General features: G+C 37.5%; 1 protein-coding gene across 1 annotated transcript in view; it reads right to left on the reverse strand.

Moving 5' to 3' along the window:
- Positions 1 to 19,586, reverse strand: part of ADAMTS19 (ADAM metallopeptidase with thrombospondin type 1 motif 19) — a 256,274-nt gene that overhangs the window by 33,598 nt on the left and 203,090 nt on the right. The window contains exons 18-20 of the mRNA XM_081501839.1: positions 15,991 to 16,144; positions 6,271 to 6,406; positions 1,109 to 1,313 (exon numbers count right to left, since the gene is read on the reverse strand). Coding sequence (XP_081357965.1) covers positions 1,109 to 1,313; positions 6,271 to 6,406; positions 15,991 to 16,144 — 495 coding nt within the window. The remainder of the gene's footprint in view (positions 1 to 1,108; positions 1,314 to 6,270; positions 6,407 to 15,990; positions 16,145 to 19,586) is intronic.

Consider the following 19,586-nt stretch of genomic DNA (forward strand, 5'->3'; position numbering starts at 1 on the left):
ACCCCCTTCTTGGTCCTTTTCTACCATTTTCAGCCCCGACAGGGCTCTGAGGACCTGGAAGGCTATGCTCTTGGAGTCTCTGCTGAAAAGGCTAGTAAAGCTCAGAAATAAGACAAGAGAAAGATACACTATTTGCTAGTGTGTTTTTTTGGGGGGGAGGTTGAGTTAACTGAAGAATATCCCCAAACCTCATTATCTAAGCTACTCTGTCCTCAATTTTCAAAAGAATGGCTACTTACTGCAGCTTGGCATTTTCAGTTTGTCATTTTTACATCCCAATTAATATTTTGAAATCAAGCATATGAATGTTTTGGCTATGGATGTGCATGCACATGTGTCTTTGCACATGTATATTCATATACACGTGTGAGGGTGTTCGTGTGCATGCACCCACAAGGCCACCTAAAATGCTTTAGAGTGGCTAGTAAATATAAGTAATGACTGGTGTTAATTATCATAAGAAGACATGTACCATGATAACAGAAAATAAGCAAACAGTTTGGCATGGGACAAAGCTGTATGCTACACATTATAAGCTAGTGGGTACATACGTGGTGTTAGGTAGTGCTGAGGTCAAATCTCAGGTCCAGCACTTAGGTAGGACTTTGAGTAAACTAATTTCTCTGAGCCAAAGTACTATACAATGGTGAAACTTAACTTTTCTGCATTGGTGATTAAATATCAAAAAGTTACTAAATATGAGGTAAAAACAGAATCCCTGTTCACAAGAAATGACTGTTAAGTGTTAATGTCTTTCTTCTCCTTTCTCTTCTAAATACTCAGAGATATACAATGAGTCAATGTATTTTCATATGTGCCCACTATAGAGTATACTTATGGCACAGAAATAAAAAATCTGGATTCTAAAATGTACATAACATATGCTCGTGATTATGTTACAATATTCACAGTATAAAGAGTAAATCCGTTTTTTCCTACTTTCAAAATTATTTGTAATGAATGTATTCCTTTTATCACCAGAAAAATCAATAAACAGTATTAAAAGTGCCATGCAGAGAGACTCTGATTTTGATACAACACAACCTTATACAGGCTAAGAGTCAGAAAGGCAGAAGAAAACGGAGAAGCATCAGGGCTGAGACCATACCTCGGACCACACGCCCGCCTCCCACACGGTCATGCAGTCCTGGCCCTCGCAGCGCTGGGCGGAGGCCGGCTTGGGCCCTGCGCAGTCCCTCTCCCGGGCTCTGGTCAAGGTTCCATTGCTCAACTGTTGGGTACAGGCCACTTGTCTGCTCTGCATTCCTTTTCCACAAGTTCGTGAACAGGGGGTCCATTCTGTCATCATCCATCTAAAAGTAAAGCAAGAGTCAGTGAGACAAACTAAAAGATATCTACTTACTGTATATTTTGAGATGTCTAGAATTAGCAAAATGCTATACATTAAGTTTTTACCACTATATTTTTTTAAAACTAATATTTGAGATTTTTCCTACAACACCAAGGCTTTCGATTGCTTTGAATTCTCCATACTTCTTATCTCAGAGCCTTGCTCTTATTAGAATCTCAAAGGACTTATCAGACTCAGGCCCTGTCATCTTGCATGCTTTGCTGGCTACTGCTTGTCCTATTGGCATATTGAGGAATCTAACAAGAATAAAACTGCTAACATATATGAGTTTGTTCCTATACTCTGTGTTTCGAACCTTCACAATAACACCACCTGTTAAGTTCTACAACTTCTGTGGCCATTTACAGAAAGGGAAACTGAGGCAAGGGGAGGTGTAGTGACTTCCCTAAGGTCACAAGGTTGTGGAGTCAGAAACTGAAATGAGGCTGCAGACTACCTCACAAGGCAACACGTGCAGGTATTAGCAAAAAAGAAGCCTGTCTTGGAGAACCCCACTTACCTGGGGGAAGCAATTACTAACGTATTATGCCCATCACCTGCAACCAGGTTTTTGTGTCTGGGGTGTACCCTCCAGGTAGAGCCAAAGTCGCTTTAGGCTAGCTGATATCTTGTTACAATGTGATCATTGCCATCGAAGTGACAGGCTACATGCAAAGTGAGCTGATTTTAGAGGTTCTCAGGACTCCAATATTAGTCTCAGATTTCACTGATTCAGCCAATTCATATGTATTTTAATACATAGATGAAGATCCTTTTTCCAAACAACCATTATGGGCAGTGATACATCTCTATGCCACTTCCATTTCTAGTGAACTGGGATCGACTGTAAGGACCACTCATTCAAACACCTCCCCAAATTTATTCCAGGAAGGAACCAAGGCCTATGACAGAAAAGTGATTCATAAAATTTGGTATCTGCATGATTCCTGTCAAAAAAAAAAAGCCCTCTAGGCCTTTCGGATTCTTTGGCTAAGCTTATAGGGGGATTTTGGGCTTCCCAGGTGGTGCTAGTGGGAAAGAACACACCTGCCAGTGCAGGAGACATATGAGATACGGGTTCAGTCCCGGGTCGGGAAGATCCCCTAGAGGAGGGCAGGGCAACCCACTCCAGCATTCTAGCCCGGAGAATCCCACGGACAGAGGAGCCTGGTGGGCTACAGTCCATAAGTTCACAAAGAGTCCGACATGACGGAAGCGACTTAGCACACATGCACACAGAATGATTTAAATCCCTCACTAAATGATCTGCATAACACTACAGCACAGCGCAGGGCAATCAGAAGTCATGAGCACCACGCTGGGCTCCTCACTGTCCATATTCAGGAAACAATACTTAACAGCTGCTAAGTTTCCATGTTTCTCATTTGTTAGTGTTTATTATTATAGTGTCTGACATACAAAAGGCATTCAGTATATAGTATGTTCTATATATATCAGAGTGTATTTATAAAAATTTATTCTTATATTTCTCTATGTTTATCTTTCACTTGTTTAGAACATAAACCATATGCTCAACTGGCTTCTAGACCTTTCTATTTCACCTTATGGAACTTATTTATGAAGCATCCGCGGCCTAGATCCTTAACATCCAGGTCCAAGACCGTTCCTCCTAGAGTACTTTCTCCATCCATCCCATAAGGACTCTGTTATCCTCTGCCTTCTGTCACCTGGCTTGTGGCAATGCTCCAAAGTTTGAGAAGTCACATGCTCATGCCACCTAGTTTTTGCATCTGTATAATGGCTCAATCCTAAATGAGTCTATGCTCCTATTTCTGAAAAAGAAGAAAACATCACAATAACATTTGCACTCCAATATTGCCTCTAAGAAAGTTTCTGTCTGCTCGTCTACCAAGTATGATGCAGACCTACCAGTTTGCTATGGAGTCCCCTAGTGGATTTTTCCTAAAGTGAATATTTAACTTCCAAGTTTATTTCAGTTTCTGCTTCATCTTTCCCCACAAGAATACCTAGGCTATAAGAACAATATAAACCCATCTATATGTCTTGCCCCTAAACTAGGGAACCAACCATGGAACTACGGAAGACAGTACTGAAAAGAGATGTATTTACAATTTCATGAAATCTCAAATTTTTTAAATAAAATAAATTTTAGAGATCCACAGTGCAATGATAAAAAGTCAGTTTTTTTCATTCCTTGGAAAACTGCTGAAAAATAAGAACAAAAATATGTAACATATTGTAGTGAAGGAAAACATTTGTATCTTAGAATTCATCTAATTTGGAATTATCTCATTTTTTTTTATCTTCAAGACTACTACTTACAAGGCTAGTGCATCAGTGTATTTGGTGACTTTTTCAATAAATGTCAATAGTAATTAGAATGTTTCTCACCACAGTGGGGGGAAAAAAGCAAGAGGAATGAAAGTTGTGCTATGGCAATAAGTCTTGGCAAGTTTTCCCGTGATGACTCCTCATAATTGCCGCATCCATTTCTTGCTTTTCAATATTTTGGTTAACCTCACTGACTTTGCTTCCTGGTGGTTTAAAATACACCACCTCCTTTTCCAAGGGAAAGTAGACAATAATCTCTAACAAAAAGAGAGAATCCAGTCTCCAGCTGAAAAAATTTTTCACTCAGAAAGGTACTGGCCTTTTAAAACTATTCACTTTACCAAGTCATTATCAAGGCATTTTCCCCCAAGATAGCTGAGGTCAGTGAATGAACAATAACTGGCATGTACTGTACACTCTGATTATTCACAGACCCAGTATGGAAGTGACAAAATGCTCTAGAGTCCTCAAATCCAGCTCATTCAATGTTCCCGACAGACCAGAAAAGGCCACTGCTCTTTGACCCAGATGGGAAAGCTATATGGTATATAAAAGAAATGCTGTTTTGAAACATTTTAACTAATTATTTAACACAAGGTAAATTAGCATTTAATGTCTATTAAAAGGGATAAACGGAGAAGGCAATGGCATCCCACTCCAGTACTCTTGCCTGGAGAATCCTAGGGATGGCGGAGCCTGGTAGGCTGCCGTCTATAGGGTCGCACAGAGTCGGACACGACTGAAGCGACTTAGCAGCAAAAGGGATAAAAACGAAAAAGATAATTCTTAGGAATAGTAATAATAACAACAAAAAATCCAAGTTCTTTAGCTGACAAGGCAAAAGCTAAAAATTCAGCTTCTGTATCTATCTGCTTAGCAACGAATGAAAAAGAACCAAGGACCTGACTCTAGGCAACAATATTTCCCTAGGTCACCCTTTCTGTTGATTAGTACCCTGCCTTACAAAAGCACTTAATTGGTTCACCCAAAGAGTTAGGATTAAAAGAATATAGTCTGGCTGGAGCAAAGGGACTGTTAAACATTACTGAAAGTACTTCAGTATACTTTTTTCTTTTGGATATTCTTTTACATATTAATCTTCTATCCTTTAGGAGCATATTTTTCCCTGTCAGGGAAGAGGGTAGGACTGTTAGAGCATGAATGTAAAGGAAAGAAAAACTAGTAATCAGCTTTTGATACCTTAAAAATACTGAGTCTACAGAAAAGCAAGTCTTGAAATTTCAGCTTTGTAGAGGAAGACAAAATTATCCAAATTCTTTTAAGCTCTCATTAACATAGCATGAGCCAGATATGGAGAGTTTTGCAATAAGCCAGAAACAGAGGGAACTCAGATGCAGTGCTACATCTGATGGGGGAAGGTGGGGGGTGGGGAAGAGAAAACGGAAGAGCTGAGCATTAGCCTGCGTGACACTAATTCCCAGAGAGATTACTGAAGACAGAAAAAGCCTAAATATAGTTAATTGGCAGCTCTCCTGCTCCTTCTCCTTTAGCTCCCCATACATTGTGGTGGAAGATCACGAGGAAGATTATCTTACAGAGCACCCCAAAGCTACGAATTCTCTGAATATCCAAGTTGCAGGATGTATACATTCACTGTGACTCCACTGCAGAAACTACTGGGACAGGAGATCAATCATTTGACTCCCTAAGAACTCGTGAATACACCCTAACTCACTGAGCTTCAACAAATCTCTGAGTGTCAGGATAAATGAAAGTCTCTGTCTCCAGATTCTAGAGAAATCAACCCAGCCTCAGACTCTTTTTGTCATTCTATCCTTCAAAGCTGTGATGACGAATGACGCTGGGGCTGAGTCCCACTCAAGCCCGACATCAATTTTTATATGAGAGCACAGTGATTTTTCAGGAGCCCTGTGCCAGAAACCATTCTGCACAGCCTTGCTGTGAGCATGCTCCAAAATCATGCTTCGCTTCCACTCACCCATCTCTGCTGGTTACGAAGGGGTATCCCTCCTTCTGCATCACTTTAAGCTGCTCAGCATGGCTGTTCTATCCCCTACTCATGGGTTTCTTGCCTGCTTTGTTGCTTATTACTCACTGAGAAAGTCAAAGGGGACCAAAGGAACCAATTTTCTAATAATTAGGACCCAGGTCAGGAATCCGATGATCAGAGATCAAGAATCAAACAGTTTGTCTCTGGGGCAAAGAAGTGAGAATCTAACCTTGGGGGCCAGAAGGAGCAAATCCCCTCACTGTTGTGTCAAGGGTCCCGGTCAGTCCCACTTTAGTTTATATCATCATTGTCAGGTCCTAACATATCATTTTGGAGAATTTAGGAATGAGTAGTTGAATTCAGCCAAACAACTAGATTTCTTAAGAGGTGACCAACAGGTTACCAAATAATTTTAATTACTCCTTCCTTATTCAGTTAGGTGTTGTTTTCACACTGTGAACAAAAGATAAAGTGGACATCAATCCTAGCCTTGCTTCTCCAACACTCGTTCCATAGAGTTGATTACCCTCCTTTCTTAGACCTTGCTTATTCAAAGCCTTTCATTTTGGTACACAACACATTGCACTGTTTTTAAGAAATTGTGATTCTCTAATGAGCGGTGAAACAGGTTTACCTTGTTTGGCATGGCTGCTCATTGCACTTGCGAATCTGTGGCTCTGGCTTTGTTAAGTACTTGCATTTCTTGTTATCCACAATGCTGATATTTTTGTTCATGATTTTTGTGCAAGACACCATTGTTTTCCTTTCTCCTGAAAAGAGCAAATAAACATAAAAAGAAATGCTATTATAGGCCTCTATGTGATGGACTTAGGAGGTATTCTTAGGCTTGTGCTTTTCATATTTTAAACAAATTTTAGATTAGATCAATGAAGATGATATTATTTATAATTTGCAAAACAAAATGTATCTCTAGGCTTAAGCAAGATGAACAATAATTTTTTTAATTGTTAGCAACTAAATGGCAAGTTTTATAATACAAAAAGATTATGGTAGCATAAGTTGATAAGACATTAATTAAAGATATTTATAAAGGACTGTATCATCTTTTAGCATTCAGTGATGGAAAGCTGTAGTTTTATAAAGTCTCTCTGCTGTCACAAAAGCACATAAACACCCATATAAACGTGTGAACATTTTATCATCTGGCTGTACACCATCGGGGGTAAGTTTTAGGAGGTAAGCTTATTTCGAATATAACTCGAATTTTTTTTGTCACTTTTGGTAAAGAACCCAAGAATTCAAGAAAGCCTCATTCCCTAATGATTATCCTGTTCTCTAAGAAAAACCATGGTAGTTTTCCCATTTTTCACCAGATTTCAGAAAATGGGTTTTCTCCTTTCTCTGGTAAGATGAAGTTTGATTATAAGAGGTAAAAATGACTATTTGTATGTGATAATCATTTTGCTCAGAACCTTGTAAGCACTCTTACTTGACAACACTTATATTATTTCATCTTACACTGAAAAAGCCAACCACATATGTGCTGATTCTGTTTTCCTAAAACAGTCTAAATATCTATATAGGATTTAATAATCTAATGTAACTTGTTTGATCCTATAAAAATAATTAAATCAGTCAATAACTGTAAAGCCAGACAGGTCATGAAGGATTAAGAAAAAAAAAAAATCACAAGTCTTTGTGTCACTATTGAAAGGCCCATTAGTTAGGGTCCTATGACTTTCATGCAATAATAATTAGGAAACTCAGAGAAGCAGAAATGACTTACAATGTTAAGTTTTCTTCACAGAGAAAACCGGCCTCACTAGGTAGCGGTTACCTAAATGTGAGAACTCAGGAGATTTTTGGTCAGCATCTACCTAGTTTCCCTATGCTTCAGGTACTCTTTTATGACCTGACTCATATATTAAATAGATATTACACAAACTTTGTATAATGCTAGCATATGTATGTATTATTTCTACATGACAATGATGTTTACCTAAAAGCAGGATTAAAATAAATGTTGCTTTTTTGAAATATTCGTTTTAAAATCTAATTTAAAACCTCGTAGTCATAAGGCACTCTTTTACACAATAGATTGAGTTGTCTAAATTAATTTAAATTTAATGCTTTTCACAACCGAGGCACCGAAGGATGACAAACAGACAATATCCAGAAAGCTTTTGCTGAAATTCACTGTAGTCACGGAATGAATAACTCAGAGCTAATTATACTGCATTTTTTCCTTTACTCAGAAAGCGTCTAACTTTAGTTATGTTGGCCCAGAGGTGACACACTGAGCTAATGACAAAAATCTTTCAAGTACTGATATATCAAAAGAGATACAGGTATTGGCACCAATTCATGGAGTGCCTTACTGGTGTTCTAATGAAGTATGAAGCTGTGTGAATAAGAATTGGGACATTTCCATCCACACTGTAACAAATAAGCTCACATCGTAAGTTTTTTGGCAGACAGAAGAGGGTTTAGCCCTACTTTGAAAAAATTTCATTGAACAAAAACAAAAGAATCAAGGGAAAAAAAAATCTAATGCTCAGCTACAGGCACATTATGCCTATGAAAATACAACCAGGATCCTAAAGCCATATGGAAATGTTATTGTTTGATTTTTTTCTTTTATATATTTTTATGTCCCAGCCAACACAGGAAATTTCCATTCTAGCATCTAATAGCAGTATTTACAATGCATCCAATACTGTGGAACCAAGGGATGAACAGAAAAGTGATGAAGTAACTGGCCTTCTGCCTGAATCTTGAGTAGACGCAAGCTGTTGACAGTGTATTATTTGCTTTATGGCAATTAACTTCATCTCTGGGTCATTTCCACTAAATCATTATTGGGGAAATCTGTTTTGATGTTCTAAATTAATTATAAACAAAATACAATAACCATTACGAATTCATCTTATCACTAAATTTGGGCAAAATTTAAAAAGGAAGGGTAATTTTTATTTACTGATTCTTTGTTCTCTGAAGACAGTTAACAAAAACTAGATATTATGTTGTGTTCCTTCTTTTCCAGTCTCAGAGATAAGCTGGTATTTTTTTCTATGTTATGTATTTAATCCATAAAATGGCTATTTTTAATAGAACTCTATTCTACTCAGGTAGATCACATTTCTAAAACCTGCATCATGTACGTGGAAACAGTTTGAGGAGTTCAGTTCAGTTCAGTTCAGTCGCTCAGTCGTGTCCAACTCTTTGCGACCCTATGAACCACAGCACACCAGGCCTCCCTATCCATCATCAACTCCCTGAGTGCACCCAAACCCATGTCCATCGAGTCAGTGATGCCATCCAACCATCTCATCCTCTGTCATCCCCTTCTCCTCCTGCCCCCAATCCTTCCCAGCATTAGGGTCTTTTCTAATGAGTCAACCCTTCGCATGAGGTGGCCAAAGTATTGGAGTTTCGCTTCAACATCAGTCCTTCCAATAAACACCCAGGACTGATCTCCTTTAGGATGGACTGGTTGGATCTCCTTGCAGTCCAAGGGACTCTCAAGAGTCTTCTCCAACACCACAATTCAAAAGCATCAATTCTTTGGCGCTCAGCTTTCTTCACCGTCCAACTCTCACATCCATACATGACCACTGGAAAAACCATAGCCTTGACTAGATGGACCTTTGTTGACAAAGTAATGTCTCTGCTTTTAAAAATGCTATCTAGGTTGGTCATAACCTTCCTTCTAAGGAGTAAGCGTTTGAGGAGTAGGTTGAGTATTTCAGGACACATAACTGAAATTCTCTACATGTTACAGGACATTTCAAACTTTTTTTTGAAAAATTTACTTTTTAATTTTGAAATAATTTTTTACCCACATCTACTTTGGGAAATAAGAGGATCTGAATACCCATTATCCAGTTACCCGCAATGGTAATGACTTGCAAGACTATAGTACAGCATCACTACCAAAAGACTGACATTGATATCGTCAAGATGTACAATATTTCCATCCCCACGGGAATCCCTTCAGTTACCCTTTTAGAGCCACACTCACTTCCCCTACCATCCACCAGTCAGTTAAGTCCTGGCAACTACTAGTCTGTTCTCCATTCCTATGATTTTTTTCATTTCAAGAATGTTTTGAAAATATCATACACAGTGTATAACTATTGGGGACTGATATTTTTTTCAGCCCAGCATGATCCCCTTGGAGGCTCATCTTCATTGTTATATCAATCATTTGTTTCTTGTTATTGCCAACTAGTAATTCCTGCTGTGAATGGACCACAATTTATTCAACATATCATCCATAGAAAGGTAAGTACATTTCAAACTTTTTACTAAAATTGGGGAACTCTATATGAAAGAGACTATATGTATTCATTTGTTGTCACAATTTTCTCTTAAAATTTTTAATGAATATATTTCCTATTAAACTAAGAATGACTAGCAAGCAACTAAGCCAAAAGTAAAAATAATTAAATGAGGAAGAAGGTCTTTTCTCTGAGTAGAATGTAGAATGCTGCTTATTTGTGAAGCATACATTTTTTAACTTGAGCAGCTTCTAAAATCATGTCATGTCCTTTCATTCTTAGTCATTCTTTTTACATTTCTATAAAACATTTTTCCCCACAAGGTTTGGGCTTAACATTAATAGGACAATTCCATTTTTATTTTAATGAAAAAAATGTATTCTGTATTGCTCCTAACACTCAATAAATAATCCAATCTGATCTTGTCATTTCCATACACACAAATATTTTAATGGTATCCCTTAACTTTCAAGTTAAATTTAAGTTGAGTGCCCAACACTCTAACTGGTTCAGCCTCTCTGTCTCAGAAAACAGCAAAGAGTTGCTCTGTCTTTGCTTTGTTTTCCTGTTAACAAGCAACAAAATGAAACAAGTGATGTGGGCTTCACTTTCCCTTCCTTTTACTGTTCCTCTTCAAGCAGATCCAGGTTGATTTAACACCACACCTTTCTGCTAAGGGAGCTGAATGTCTGCTGCCACTGCACCCTTATGTGTGAGGGGCTGAGGGCAGGGAATATCACGCCCATTTTATGGAGGGGCAAACTGAGGCCAGATAAGTGAAGAGACCTGTTTGTTCTCTTATTAAGACTATCAAAAACTTCATACCTGGTGTGTAATTCATTAGTCTTTATATTTTGAGTGCCTAACACCTTCAAAAACTGGCTTCTACTTTTTTGTCAAATAATTTCCCACAGCTTGATTCTCATATTTTGCACCTGACTAATAAACATTATTGCTAACCCCAGGGCCTTTGCACTTATGCATATCCCTGGAAGGCTTTCTACTGCTCTCCGTACATACTCTGTATGGTGCTTTTATTATTATCTAACCCCTACCAGGGAGGACAGTAAATTCTCTAATAACAGAAAGCACTCATCTCTGAATCATCCAGCAAAAGTACAAGTACAGTCAGTATTGATAAAGGGATCACTAAATGTAATATAAACATGTAATTCAAGCCCAAAGCACTTGCCACAGTAAGAGGTTCATCTCAACACCATGTTTCCTAAGATGGTAAAAAATCATTTGCAAACTCAATGATGGGGAATAATTATATACAGCAAATCAAACAAATGGATGATCATTTAAGTGTTACAATTCAAATTTATAGTTTACATGAATATAAATGTTCCTATTAATTTAAGTAAAGAAAGTAGGACATGAAATGACATGAAATATTATTGAATCCAAATAATGCAGAGAAGAGCAAATATATATTTTGGTGCATTTTCTTTGGCTAATAACATTTACATTGGTACAGGCAAAGTGCCTGTGAAAGGGAAAAACAGAAAAAACCCAGCACCCTTAATAAGATACAGGCATTTGTATACTGAGATATTTCCTCAATTTGGACCCAAAGGCTTGGATGCATCCAGGGACTCTGGCCATGGCCAAGGAGACCCATGTCTAGAGGATATCACAATACAAGGCTAACGGCATAAAAGTTGTAAATTAGCAGGATTTGGGTTAATGTGAAGAATGTGGAATGTTGACTTGTTTTTTCCCCTTCAAAGTGTATCTGTTCAGATTTTCTAAAAGCATATTTAATTCTTCACGTATTTCAAAACAGGTTATTAAATTTGAGGGCCTTCATTCTAGGTTTTATGTCATTAATTCACCTACTAGATTAAAAATGAGACTTAGAGTAATTCAGTTACTGTATGTAGTATGCAGAATGTGGGTTTCACAAAAAAACCTTCAGATATTATGGAATTATAGATCACTGCTGCCTCTGAAGATCAAGATCATTTCAAAAAGCCTTTTATTAAAAAAAAAATCCTTTATCCACTGACCTGTACTTCTGAGGTGCCAAAATAAATTTAAAACATCTCTTCAAAGATTTTTTTAGATATTTTAGAACACCAATGCAAAGTAAATATTTACTTCACAAATATGTTTTAAGCTGTTTGAAAATAAAAGGACCAATATCAATGGTCAATGCTGAAGTGATACATCTATGTGAAGTTTTCTAGGAGTATGATTCGAATTTGACAAGATTGTAATGAAAAGTGTACATGTTAAAAACTGCTGGAAAAATTTACTTAAGATCACCAGCATTACTGGATACTCTAAAGTAATATTTCTTCTAAAAGAAGAAAATTTTATATCTCAGGTTTTTCTTATAATAACTTGTATCAGTAAATTAACAGACATGCATAATAAAGGAACTCTAATGGGTTATTTTAAAACTTAGAGATACTCATATAAAAGATCATGATAACAAAAATTTAGCTACTGGAAACCAGGTATTTTAAAAAAGCATTTCTTGTTCCCACTTATTGCTGGAATGTAGTTCCTTAAAATTGTGTTAAAAAAAAAATCACCTTATGTCAAACACTGAAATTGTATACCGCCCTGTGAAACTTTATTTGCCCTTTTTTGCTTAATATTCCTATGAAGTAGAATAGTCTTATTATTCTTCTTTGCTGCTGAAGATAAATTTTGCCTGAATCTGTTTCCAATGTTCTGTGCTTTGAACTTACTTTCATTTAATTCATGAATATGCTGAAAGGTTACAAAGCTCTTTCTGGCTATAAAATCGACAAAACAGAGTCAGAAATGATGCGATTCTTGAAACCCTGTCCATCCACTTTATTTATGAACTGCAAAGGAAAATAATATCCAAATGCCCAGAAACATTTTGGCACTGAAATGAATATACGTTCTATTAACATAGTCAGAGATAATTGAAAACTGTTGACTAAACACAATGGAACAGATCTGAGAGAGAAGTTCTGTTGAAGTGCAAGTCATATAGAAGTTGCTTATAATCAGGACTTTTACAAAGCAAGCCGTTTGAGATGAAAGTAAGGACATAGCTAAATTCTTATTTAACAGATTAAATAGAACATCTCTTTGAATCCAAAGAAAACCTATGTAATCTTTTTAAGGGACATGCTATATTCTGTGGGAAGAAATCACTGAATCCCTGAGCTGCTCCTGAAGGAAGTGTATGAAAAAGAGGAAAGAAGATCTGAACTCAGGAGTCCTGGATGCTAATGTGGGCTCCGTTCCCACTGGACATGTGACCTTGCAAAGGCAGTTAATCTCTACGCACTTCGATTTCTTCAAGCCTGGCAAGTGACAAAACATATTCCAGGCTGTATGATTTCGGAAAAAAAATTTTAACCCCCCAAATTTTCTTGTTTAAACTGAAGACTGACAAGTTCTGTATGTTTACTTCTGAAGCTTTTACTAGACCACAATTACGGCAGAATGAAAAAAAAAAAAAAATGAGGATAATAAAATTCACTGGGCAAACATTTTCCTGTCTAGAGTCTCAAATGTAAACAGATTTTAATGACTGCCTTTCAGTGCAGTAATAGGAACCAGCAATATTTTCACTGCTCAGTCTCCTCATGACCCACCATGGGATGGTGGCTGGTCATGTCTGAGTTATACTAAGGAAGAAAGAACTCTGTGGATTTTCATTTTAAATGTTTGTTTCTATCTGTGTTTTGATTTTTTATGGAGAGGGGATGTGAAGCAGAGCCCGTTAAGTGCAATGGGCCCCGGCATCAGTAAGAAATGGGTGTAGTGGAGGCACAGGAATTTGGGTGTACATGGGAGCATCAGCAGGAGAGGACCAGAGGATGCAGGACCGAAGACACATGGTGGTAATGGGGCCCAGAAGAAACACCGGCCAATGAAAATTTCATTGTGCCAAGGGTGACTGCTACAAGCTTTTAAACTGTGACTAGAAATTCTTTTGTTATAATTACTCTATAACCCCCAGGAGCAAAGCCTGCGCTGTATAATCTTCCCCTTCCTGGCCTACCACGTTGCCTTTGCTCTGGGACCGTGTGTTCCTGGAGTTCCAGAGTTCCAGAGTTCCAGGGGAGAGTTCCAGAGCTCCAAGTGCTCTAGCAAAAGCAGCTACTCCCCGGTCTCTGAAACTCTGGATGTTCCCAGCACCTTTTTCTCCTGTCTCCTGAGGAAACCGTTTCTTGCTTTCTCCATGGTCACCAGCGGGGTGGCCGTTTTCTTGCTTACACTCCATACTTTTGCATCTAGAGGCAGACCATTCCCCCTTCTTCCTAAACCTACAGCTTTGGGGCAGACCATGCGGTGCAGCCCCTTCTTGATGCAGCCAAACACCAACCCCTGGATCAATCTCTCTTTTCACTCTAAGAGTTTAAGCTCCTGGATTATTCTTATATTTTCTAATACTGCTCCCTATACATTTTTGTTTGGTTTGTTTTTTTAATTTTTTGAACTTTTAATTTTGTATTGGGGTATAGGCAATTAACAATGTTGAGATAGTTTCAGGTGAACTGCGAAGAGACTCAGCCATACATATACATGTAATCCATTCTCCCCCAAATACCCCTCTCATCCACCCCTCCCGCATAAATTGAGCAGAGTTCCATGTACTATACAATAGGTCCTTGTTGGTTATACAATTACACAATTCTTTTTGTAATTACTATAGCCATTTGAATGATTCTTCAACACCGAAGACTCTCAGTTCCAGGCTCTCTTCTCGTCTCAAAGATGTGTCCTTTCACTTCACTGAAGCCACTAACTCTCCTGGTCTTGTTATTACTAATAACTGTATATCCCCTCTATACTCTCAGCTCTATTTTCTGTCACCATCTCCTGTATTTCCAGCCCTCTTCTTAAGTCTAAAAGTCTTCTGAGTCTAAAAGTTCTTTAACCCCACCAGACCCTAAAATTCATTAGTGCTACCACCATTTGACTGTCTTTCAAGTCCTTTATATCTTTGCTTTCCTCTGTATATAACTAAATTCCATGGCCAACCCTATTCAGCTCCTTACATACAACCTCAGGTCAAACGTATTCTCCTTTTATTATACTCACATGACAATTCTGAAACTTACACCACAAGTACATCTCTATGCTATACATACCTGGAGGGTAATGTACCACTCTGACATGAGTGTCAAGCTGAATTCATGAACATCAACTTCAAGGTGACCATCAGTGCTACCATATGGTCAAAACAAGTACCATTTCATTCATTTTCTTCTTCTCTTAATTGACCACTTCACATTTCCTCTCTTTTCAAAATTCCAACATCTCCTTTTCCACCTTTAGTCTCAGAAAAATGGACTATCTTTATAAAAATAGATGCAACCAAAAGGAGTACCACCATAAGTTTCCAACAACTGCTTTTGTTCAAAATACTGTCTTTTCTCCTGTTACTAGGCTATCCATACTTCTTTCTGAAGCCCTATTCTAGTCCATCCATCTTGCCAACTGAAGACATTACTTCAGAAATGTTTTGCTCTCTCCTTTGCATCACTAGTTTTCTGTTCTGTTCTGTTCTAGAAAACATACACTGGCAAGCAATCATGTATAATTGTCCTTATTAAAAAACAATAAACTCTTTGACACATATTCCTCTCCAGCTAATGCCACATTTCTCTGCTTTACTCTTTCAACAAAATTTCCTAAGTTACCTTGAGTCCTTTCTGCAATTCATCACATGCTATTTTCTCTTGAATCCACTCCACTTAGTCTTTTGGTTACATATTTTAATACATTTTGTTGGTTTCTCCTCATCTGTCAGAACTCTAAATGACACAGTGTCCCAAGTGAAACTAAAAGTATATGAATATTATATAACAACCAGCATGATGTACAGGGCACCCCCCATAAGTGTTAATAATATATGATGAAAAGCAACGCAGTGAGTAATCATATTGAGTGAGATATGTAACAACCGTAAACAGCCTTTCTTTAATTCATGCCAGATTTTGCTGCAAAATAGTTCAGGCATTTAGACATGAAACGTGTTTCAAAAAACTTTCAATTTCCAATCCTTCATGGAGTTTGAAATTTTAGATAAGGTGTTATGGATCTGTCTTAACTGCCAACAGTTAATTGGAAAACAGCTCTTTTGGAAAGATAAATAATGAAAATTCCTTCACCTCCTCCACATGTGGCATCGCAATCTTCCCAGCCTGTGTGTGTCCACATGAAAAGGGGTTCAGGTGCTTTGGAGCTCTGATTCTCTGGAGCAGGGTCTGATGGGATGGTGTATTCATAGTGAAGACCATAATTCTGGTCTTGAAACAGCAGCACCTATAATATATATAGAAGGGTTCAAAGCAGACGGATCAAATCAGAGCATATTCAATGTGAAGCATGAAACTAAGGATATGGATACCTTAAAATGCTTCTAGTATGGTGAGCATGTTCCTTTCATACACAGTAGATTTGTGACCTTATCACTTAAATGCTGAAACTGTTCTACTTCTGTAGACACTGGAGTTATACACTTACCTCTGAGCTAACAATGGCATGAAAAAATAGCCCATTTGAATGAGGTCAGAGATACTATATTATTTTTTCCCAAGTCAACGGGCTACACAGTCTCCCAAAGCATGGTACATGTATGAGATGACTTTATTAGGGGGACAGGGACATGTGTCCCATATAACATCAAGATATAACCCACAATCTAGTATCAAATGAAGCCTTTTCACTCATATTAGAAAAATATGAATGATAAGTCCCTGTGTCAACAGAGGAACAGAACAGAAGACTTTGGGAGTCCTCTCACTCCATAAGGGGAAGAGAACTTCTAAGCCAATTGGAGAACAAGAATACTATTCCATGTATGGTTACAGTTAAACTATAATTTTTTGGCAAGGTTACTAACTTTTCATTTACAGTAAAGATCATTTCCTTTGAAAAGAAATTTATGTTAAAAAAAACTTTTAAATGCAAAGTAATTAATAATGGTACAGTTATGTACACATATGTAAACAGTACACGTATGTAAACAGTATAAATCATAAAGGATGTATGAGAATGGTTGAACTTTGGGTTACACTGGACTAAATCGTAAGCAGTAACCATGTCTGTGATGTTATCCCATAGTACACAATATCAAGCTTAGAACTGCATCATCATGTATGGTGCAACCATACATATTTTAAATGAAAGAAAAATACATGAAATATACTCATTTAAAATAAAAGAATGAATGAGAATATATGTTTCTTTATAAATTCATTTCCATCAAATATGTCAAAGAAGCCCATGGGATATATGACGTCTATGGATCTGAGGATTTATGGAAAAGTGAAAGTCGCTCAGTTGTGTCTGACTCTTTGAGACCCCATGGACTATACAGTTCATGGAACTCTCCAGGCCAGAATACTGGAGTGGATAGCCTTTCCCTTCTCCAGGGGATCTTCCCAACCCAGGGATCAAACCCAGGTCTCCCGCATTGTAGGCGGATTCTTTATCAGCTGAGCCACAAGGGAAGCCCGAGGATTTAAGGAAGCAATCTATATAACATGATGTGATATATATAAAACATATATCTAAATTTTAAATTATATTCAAATATTAGAGAATTTTGATATTTAATCTATATCAAGGTAGTTGTAATGATAGGTTATCGAGTTAACACTTAATTGGGAAAAAAATGAATTCAAGGCTATTTTTTTTTACTTTTTTTCCTTAAGATTTTGCCTCAATATATTAACAGAAATACTATGACACATTTTAATATGTGGATTGAGGAATTAGTATGATGGCATTATGAATCAACTAGATCAACAATAAAAATAATACTTTTAGAAGTCACATATATGTAACTTGCTAGATACTGACTGTAAGCACATGACAGTGTTTGTTTTGACTTTAAATATCTCATTTCATGTTGCTAGTAACTTTTCAGCTCAATAAGCTAAAAAAAAGGGAGAGAGATGGATCCACCTTGCTTATGAACAGAATCAGACTATTACATGATTTTTAAATTGATGAAATGAACATATAAATAAGTTATTTGTCAACTTATTTAATTACATGAAAACGTGTCTTGTTTTTCTTTAAAAACTACCTTTTCATTAATAGGACTTTTGATTGTTCTTGAACATCTAATTCCATTAAAATAAAGACATTAGTTACAAAATCATTAGCTCTTTCTTAAACCATCTGAATTTGGCAGTATTCTTTGCAAGAAGGAAAGTTATAGCTGAGGGGCACATACTGAAGCATGGCACAGAAGGTATTGCCTTTCAAAGTTCAGTACCGGCTTTCAATCTGTAATAGTCATTAAAGAAAAATATCTTTAGAAGTGCAGTTTCCTTTGGATTACTGAATAAATCCAGGTCACACAGATGCCTTCTTTTAGACATAGTTCACTGACTTTAATTATGTTTCATGCTTCCAGGAAAAACCTTGGTAATTACCAGTCAGATTAAGGATTCTGCAGCAAGGAAACTCCCTCTGCCCAACAGTAAGGTCTCACATACACTGTTTTAAAATTTTGAATTAGAGGCTTACTAAAAGAGCCTCAGTCTTGTTCCATAAAAATTTGTAGGTTACACTCATGTAAGGAAGGCAACATGATGGCGTTTTCAGCAACCAAATCATTAAACATATGTTTGTTGTTGATAGTGTTGTTATTCTAAGTGACCCAATCATGGAAAGAGCCAGATATTGGTCATATGATGTTTGTTTAGTCATTTTTCCCCCTCTCTCCAGATGGCAGAGGGCACAGAGTGGAGTTTCCAGTTTAAATTAAAGGATCCAAAGTAACTGTGGGGAGATGAACAAAAACATTATTTAAAGTGTATGCATAATTATGATCCAAAGCTCTCGGGTATAAAGAACTTAGATTTGATCTTTGTATCAGAAAAGGCAGTACAGAAGATGGATTAACATCTAATTTATTCAAAGCAGGGAAGCCTGGAGTGCTGCAGTCCATGGTGTCCCAGAGCTGGACGTGACTGAATCACAACAACAAAATAACTTATTGGAGATACTGAGCATAGTACTTAATCACTTAAATATTTAGTGTTTTCTAATCTGTAAAATGGAATAATAATAACACATATCACACGGTGTTATTTTGAGGATTAAATGCCATAATGAATGTAAAGCACTTCTGGACAGGGTCTGCTCTCAGTGCTTGATGAATGGTGTATATTATTACTATTATCAAGATTTTGAACAGAAGGCCTCATGGAACTCACCTCGCTCCCTTTATGCTTCCCTCTCTTCCTGCATTCTTGTTGGTAAAGCCTACTGACTGCAGTTCTACAAAACATTCTTACTTGAAATGTGGTCAGTGAACCAGTAGTAGTGGCAGACCAATGTTCATGTTAACAAGAACAAGAACCTCAGGTGATCTGCAGGCACATTCAACTAGGGAAGAGCAAATGGGCCAATGAGATTTGAACCTCTGGTACCTAGACTGGCAACACAGATGTCTCCAGTTGAGGACAAATTCAACTTAAACTGTATGGAGATATTAAACAATGTGGCACATCACACTCCAAATAAACAGTCAGTTGACTGTGTCTTACAGTTGTTTTTATGTGTGGACTCAGATGTTGAAGTGTGTGAATCTCAGACTTTGCCACCAGAATGAAAAGCACACTAGCTGTGTAGTCAGTCCTCTGGCTCCTGAGTCCTTAGCACTGAATGCCATGATCAAGGACAAAAAGGGCATGTGAACCTGCCACCAGCATGGGTGCAGAGCCCCAGTGTCCTGATTTGTTTGCTC

Source organism: Giraffa tippelskirchi, chromosome 6, assembly GCF_054371585.1.
Source record: "Giraffa tippelskirchi isolate mGirTip1 chromosome 6, T2T-mGirTip1v1.2.pri, whole genome shotgun sequence".
NCBI classification, from domain to species: domain Eukaryota; kingdom Metazoa; phylum Chordata; class Mammalia; order Artiodactyla; family Giraffidae; genus Giraffa; species Giraffa tippelskirchi.